At 48.1% G+C, this 6,754-nt stretch overlaps 2 protein-coding genes across 5 annotated transcripts; one reads left to right on the top strand and one right to left on the bottom strand.

The window, feature by feature from the left end:
- Positions 1 to 1,311: 1,311 nt before the first annotated feature.
- LOC125550146 (LOB domain-containing protein CRL1-like) lies at positions 1,312 to 2,276 on the bottom strand. Its single transcript, XM_048713062.1, has 2 exons — positions 1,960 to 2,276; positions 1,312 to 1,823 (listed from the first exon to the last, which is right to left on the bottom strand). Exons 1-2 carry the CDS (start codon positions 2,236 to 2,238, stop codon positions 1,476 to 1,478), a joined length of 627 nt encoding a protein of 208 aa, XP_048569019.1. The 5' UTR covers positions 2,239 to 2,276; the 3' UTR covers positions 1,312 to 1,475.
- Positions 2,277 to 3,785: 1,509 nt separating this feature from the next.
- On the top strand, positions 3,786 to 6,754 carry LOC125550147 (peptidyl-prolyl cis-trans isomerase). 4 transcript variants are annotated; one of them, XR_007301540.1, is made up of 4 exons: positions 3,786 to 3,935; positions 4,326 to 4,870; positions 5,682 to 5,754; positions 6,232 to 6,754. XR_007301540.1 is itself a non-coding variant. In XM_048713064.1 (3 exons), exons 2-3 carry the CDS (start codon positions 4,345 to 4,347, stop codon positions 5,696 to 5,698), a joined length of 543 nt encoding a protein of 180 aa, XP_048569021.1. In that variant the 5' UTR covers positions 3,786 to 3,935; positions 4,326 to 4,344; the 3' UTR covers positions 5,699 to 5,914. The 4 variants fall into 4 exon arrangements, 1 of the variants encoding a protein (XP_048569021.1); XR_007301541.1 differs by having other exon boundaries at positions 6,359 to 6,754; XR_007301542.1 differs by having other exon boundaries at positions 3,815 to 3,935; positions 4,336 to 4,870; positions 6,326 to 6,754.

Genomic DNA, 6,754 nt, shown 5'->3' on the forward strand with positions numbered 1-6,754 from the left:
CGTGCATGTCATGCTACTATATACTACCTCTGGGTATTTTTTCGTTGTCGAGCGAATGGGAGATAACTTGGGATTGTATCTCTGAAAAAGTTGGGCCTCCCAATCATCATCAACAACTGCAAAAAGGGCACCCACGGCCCGGCGCTCCAGCGCGGGGGGGCGCGGGGGGCGGGGGGGGGGGGGGGGGGGGGGGGGGGGGGGGGGGGGGGGGGGGGGGGGGGGGGGGGGTATGCCAGCGGCGGGTTATTGCCGCCCTCGAGGTACTCCAGCACCTCGTGCAGTGAGCGGCCGGGGACGCCCCACCAGACGTGGCGCCCGTCGCTGTTCTTGACGCCGCCCCGTTCATGGACGCCAGCGGTTGTGCCTGCCGCCGCTGGAAGTAGTCCGCCCACGCCGCGTGGTTGTCGGCGGCGTACTGGGGGAGGACGCGCTACTCCTCCACCAGGGACGACCGCACGCGGTCGACCTCGGCGGCGAAGACTCCAGGGCACACGTCGACGTCGGGCACCGGAGGGGGGGGGCACCACCATTGCTGAGCCTCCACCCCGTCAGCCCGGCGCGCATGTCCGGCGGCGCTGGGATGTTGGCCTCGAACAGGAGCCACACCTCCCACTCCTAGAGCGAGCAGCGGCCGAAGCCGTTGGCCGTCACGGCGTCGCCGGAGAAGCGTTCGGCCATCGCTGGAGAGGGAAGGGAAGGGGAGGACGGGTGAGATAGCAGAGCTCGGCGGCGCGGACGGGAGAGAGCAGAGACTCGGCGGCGACTGCTTTGGGCTCGGACTGGTGTGGCCAGCGGCGGGTTTTATAGCCCGCCGTGTGTACGCGTGGCGGGAGGGGAGGCATCGCCGCGCCGCCCAGCCTTGCCATTGATTTCCCGCGGGAAACCGAGGTACTCTGGGGGAAGACGAGGCGTCGTCTCGCTGACACGGCTGGCCCGCGCCTCTTTCGCGCCAAAGCCGCTCGCCCCGGCGCCCCCCAACGCGCCGGGTTCGGCCTGGGTACGCCGGCGCCAGTTTCGGCCTAAACCGACGAAAAACGGGTTTCTGGGGACGCCACTGAGCCGATTTTTGGGCCCCGACGCGGCAAAAACACCTGGGGAGGCCCTGTTGGGATGCGGCTGGAGATGCTCTTAGTTGTGGTTCCCTAATTAAGCACGGAACTCCCTTTCTCGCTTGCACGAAACCAAATGCCTCAAAGGGGAGAGAAAAACATATCTTGGCATATCAGTATCTCTCATGATTCACTAGAGCGAAAAAAGCGCGATGAAGCATTTCAGCATGCTTCATCACTGATGGTTAGTAAAAAAAAAACATATGTCTTCTACACCCTGTTTGATTCAGCATTTTAGTACAGGCTTAGAATTTGAACATTTTACAATGGTTATCCATGGCTTAGAATTTGAACTACCAAAAGAGGACTGCTGGTAGCTTTGCAGTTACCAAGCACATGCTGTGACACCTAGTTGAGATATGCCGACTAGAGGCCCTCGGTGTCATAATACCCATTCTCTTGCAGATAGTCTTGCATATCAACGGGAAACATGGTGCTACCATGTATACTCTCATCATTAAATTTAAACGAGGCTGTATAGTCCGGTGTGTATACATGTGAACTGTTGTAATCCTGAGAATATTGCATGGAAGTGCAGGAGGTCATGGCGTCATTTCCGTAGTAGCTCTCTCTTTCAATCTTTACTGTCTGGCAAGCCATAACCTTTGCCTTCATACTGTCTTCTTCAGGGCTTGATACGGAACAAGTATTTGTGTACCCTTGTACTGGTTCCTGAGCTTTGAGCGACTCCAACTGTGCTTGCAGATTTACAACCTAAGAGAAGATTGCATGCCATCAGTTTTGCTAATATATTATCACTGTCCATGCAATTAGCAGTTTACCAAATGAAAATTCAGAAGTCAATAGAATTGTTGTTCAAGTCGGTGTGACTAATGCATAACTCACTAACCTGCTGCTGCAGAGCAAATATGTGCGCGACGCAACCATATACCGGATCATGTTGCCTGGCCTGTGCCTCGTAGGAGATGGTGACCGCAGCCTCACGGCGGTCGGTCGCCGGGAGGCTCGTGAGGAGCTTCGAGGCGTTGCTTGCACCAAACACCTTATGGATGGCGGCAAAATGTGCAGCCCCTTGCTCGTGGCAGAAGTGTGGAGCGAAGACACACCCATTGACGCACCTCCTCCGAAGGAACTTGCATGCGCCGCATGGAGAGGAAAACCCTGTCATTGCTCCTGCTACCTGATCGATGCTGGTAGTGTACTCTTGTTCCTTGCAGCCTGTGGAGTGAATCATCAATCCTTCCCATTTATAAAGGCTACTCTAGCACTAGCAGTGGGGTACATGCTAGGGTTAGCTTGGTTTGATGAATAATTAATCAGGCACGGTCTCCCTAATGGCCTGCCAATTTGATTATCCATTATCCAAAAGCCTGGTTCCCAGTTCTATACCAATTTGACATTCCTTTTAGAAAGGGACTAAAGTGACAAAGGAGGGATCTTATTTTACTACTGGTTGTTGGATGAGTTTATGATGAGTTGTTCAATTTTTTTCCTTTCTTTTCAACATGTCCGACAAACTTAGTACCACCCTTACAGGGAACAGAATGTCATAACTTCAGGAATCAATCAATGAATTAAAAAGGCAGTGAGCAAAAGGTTGAGCTTCGGGAAAGCTGGTAGAATGAACCAAAGAAAGATAGGGTAACTGTTGTTCAACAATATATGTACTCATTCTCAAGCCCATGTCAAGTAGCTCACCATGTTGATGCAGAGGCCGGGGAGATCCCCCTTTTTGAAAAAAAAAAGTAGCTCACCATGTAATGTTGTGAGATGACTATGTGATTAACTTCACTTAATCCTATGTGTCAAATCTCTGATGATGCGCGCGCATACTACTCTGTTTAAGAACCTACTGCCTAGCACCTATATATATCACTATTAGCCGTATGCCCTTCTAGCTATGCTTTTCCTCTGTTTTTCTGCTTGATAATTTAGTAATTGTAATGGAGGCCATTTAGCTAGGGGGTTGTCTGAGTCTTGATTAGTTGATTTCATCATTTTTGTGTATATCAAGCGTGTGCCTTTCCTTCTTAGTCATTATTGACCTTGTACTATTTCGTTTTTTGCATTATGCAAGTTTCATTATTTTTGGCTTCTAAAAATAATGGAGAGTGCATCTTTGCTTCTAAAAAGAATTAGTTAATGGAGAGTTAATATTCTGCACTTAGTCATCTTCCCAGGAGAAGAGAACATTATGTATGTATCTTTGCTTGTGCACTTGGTCATCTATCTTCCCAGGCTGTTATGCATACTTGTTTGCCGCGTAACCACCATTATTAGTGGTGCTTTGCTCGACACATAGAAGACATATGCAGCTGTGTTCAGTTTATTTCAAAAATTATTAGTATTGTACTTAAAAAGTAAAATTAGCATATAAGCACAAATTAAAGGTGTTGCTTTCCAGTCTGACATCCTACAAAGTAGCTAGAGCTAATTTCTTGTTAATGGAAAATATTTGTTGTTAATTTTTTTATCATTTATTAATTAATTTCTTTTGAGACGAAAAGATTATTAATTAATTTATAATTTTGGGCTCCCAGTGGAATGGGCCGCCATAATTGACACAGAACAGGGCTGTTAGTTGAGTCAGGTGCGGCTGAGATGAGATGGGCCGCTATTTATTGGTAGGTGCGTGCTCGAGCCACCTACCAATTAGAGCCCAGGCCCATTAGAGCCCGTGGAGTGTGTGCTCTGAAAACCCTAAACCCTCCCCTTTTTATCTCCCCCATCCAGCCGCCGTTTTCCCCATCTTCTTCCTCCTCCTCCTCCTCACAACTCAACTAGCATCACCGCTGCCGGAGATTTTCTTCCTCCTCCTCCTCCTCACAACTCAACTAGCATCACCGCTGCTGGAGATTAAGAAAGGTAGGATTTTTCTTCTTATCTCGACTAGATTTCTCTCTATCCTCACAGCTGTGTTTGTTTCTTGTGACTCGATTTGGTTTTGGTTTTGGTTTTGGTTTCCTTGTCTCTGCACATATCGAAGGCTTTCTAGGCGTCATTATCCAAAGGCCTCCTGAGCTCAATGTTTGTGCCAAATCAAATCTTACAATCTTCATGATCCTCGCCCTGTGACCTCCAGCAGTGCTACCCTGGAGGCCACGCAAGGACCATGACCACATTCCCCAATTTGTTTTCTTGAATTGTTGATTCGTTTTAACTCCAATACCTTGGAGGCAAATCTTAGATAGATTGGGCTCAATTTCTTGAATTGTTGATTCGTTTTAACTCCAATACCTTTGAGGCAAATCTTAGATAGAAGCAGAAAGTAGCCATGGCGGCCAAGAACCCCAAGGTCTTCTTCGACATCCTCATCGGCCAGGCCAAGGCGGGCCGGGTCATCATGGAGCTCTACGCCGACAAGGTGCCCAAGACGGCGGCCAACTTCCGGCAGCTCTGCACGGGCGAGAAGGGCCTGGGCAAGAGCGGCAAGCCGCTCCACTACAAGGGGTCGGCCTTCCACCGCATCATCCCGGGCTTCATGTGCCAGGGCGGCGACTTCACCCGCGGCAACGGCACCGGCGGCGAGTCGGTCTACGGCCAAAAGTTCGCCGACGAGAACTTCCTGCTCCGCCACACGGGCCCCGGGGTCCTCTCCATGGCCAACGCCGGGCCCGGCACCAACGGCTCCCAGTTCTTCATCTGCACCGCCAAGACGCCGTGGCTCGACGGCAAGCACGTCGTGTTCGGGCAGGTTGTCGATGGATACCGCGTCGTGGAGAAGATGGAGGCCGTCGGCTCGTCCGGTGGCGCCACCGCCGAGCCCGTCGTCATCGAGGACTGCGGCCAGCTCCCCGACGGCGAGTAACCAGTGCCTGGCTGATCTGATGATTCATTCAGCTTGTTTTTTTACTTACTACTGAAGCTGAGACAGTTGATATGGATCCGATGGACTACTAGTTTGTTTAGGCGTGTGTAATGACTGAATGAATGAATAAATTTACAGATTCAGTTTCATCAATCTCTAAAGTTTTAGTGAGAGATTCTTTCTCTCTTGTTATGTCTAACCTGCAAGATTTCACTATCCATGCTTAGTCTAGCTGCTTGAAGATGAGAAGAATAGACTAGAGATGGTCCCATCTTTTCTCTGGTTGAAAAACATGTTGACATGTTGAGTGGTTCAACATGTTGAAAACTATAGGAATCAGCAGCAGGATTACAAATTATGTTGACATGTTGAGTGGTTCAGGCATGAATTCAGTTCACATTGACATGATCCAACACAAGATTAACTGGTTCTGATTCAACAGACTACTAAGACTAGAAGACCATGGTATGAAGATTCTACTAGGAAATAGAATTAAAAATTATAAATGTCTGAATCTTGTTCAGGCTTGTTCATCGTTTGCCTGAGAGAAACTCTGTGGAACCAGCATCCCTGTTTCTATGCACGCCCCGCCCCAAGGATGTAGATTGAATTGCCAAGTGATGCCATTGGATGACAAAAGGCTTGACACATTGATTATGCAGTAGCATAAGTTCTTTTATCATCGATTCTATGATAGTTTCAATCATACGCTAGAGCTACTATGATTGTTTCATTCATATGCTCGAGCTAGCTAAATCTGAATATATTTCTTTCTGCTGTTGCTGTTTAATTTCGCCTGGCAGGTTCAGTCGGAGGATGAAGATGAAGTGGGCGACTATGAAGAGGTGTTGTAGTGGAGGCCAGATGCAAGGATATGTATGTCCCTCTGTTGCTGCTTATTCTCTTTTATCTATTCTTCTGAACTTCTTTTGGTATCAGAAGTCCATAACGTTGTTGTTATCATGTCCATGGTGAATTGTGTTTTTTGGAGTATTTTCTTTCACAAGATTTGTGATTTTAGTTGGTCATAAGGACCTAGGAATAGGGCATTATGAACCTGGATTGTCCATGAGAGACCTTAGCGACCAAGTGATGCTCTTACATAGTATGCAGTTAGAATCCAGAAAATGTATTGAACAATCCATGGTCCCATGTTTGGCATTTCTTGGATAATGAACCAACAGTTCTGAATTCTGAAGCTGCATTATTATTGTTCAGCTAGACTAAACAAAAAACATTCAGCTGTTAATTAATTATAAGCACAGCAAAGTTCTTATTTTACATTTAAGCAGCCTCAGTTTCATAATCTCGACGGTTGGTTACAGTTTAGAGTTTACATCCAAATCTGGACAGGTGCTAGACGGAGGAAACAGCAGCAGCATCATCACAGTAGAACAAGTGATGATGCCCAGTGTGCTCCAAATGCACAATTTTTTTTTAACAACAGATTAGCGAAGATTCTAATATTGTCGGCGGGCAGGAGGTCGCACAAAGAGCAAGCTGGTCCATCACCGTTTGGACGTGAGTGAGTTTGCTCTCGGCGACGACAGAGGCGCGGGGACGGAGGAAGAGCCCGGCCTCCGCAACAGCGGCGATAGTGTAGGGGGGCAAGCAGTAATTGGGACACCAAGTTGACAAGCAGTAACATCAGCTGGCTAGTTGCTCTGTGTTTTGTCTCTGTTTGTGTGTTCGTTTCAGTTTTGCACATACTAGTGAAGCTGCTGCTGTTTATGTTGGTTTAGGATTCCATTTGGTATCGAATATGATGATATGAAGTGAAGGTGTCCCTGACCTGATCATGTACGTACTTCACTTGTGGGTTGTCATGTTGTTTTTGTGCAAATTATATAGTCAAATGAATGAAGTTTCATTTAGG

Source organism: Triticum urartu, chromosome 4 (assembly GCF_003073215.2).
Source record: "Triticum urartu cultivar G1812 chromosome 4, Tu2.1, whole genome shotgun sequence".
In the NCBI taxonomy this organism is placed as follows: domain Eukaryota; kingdom Viridiplantae; phylum Streptophyta; class Magnoliopsida; order Poales; family Poaceae; genus Triticum; species Triticum urartu.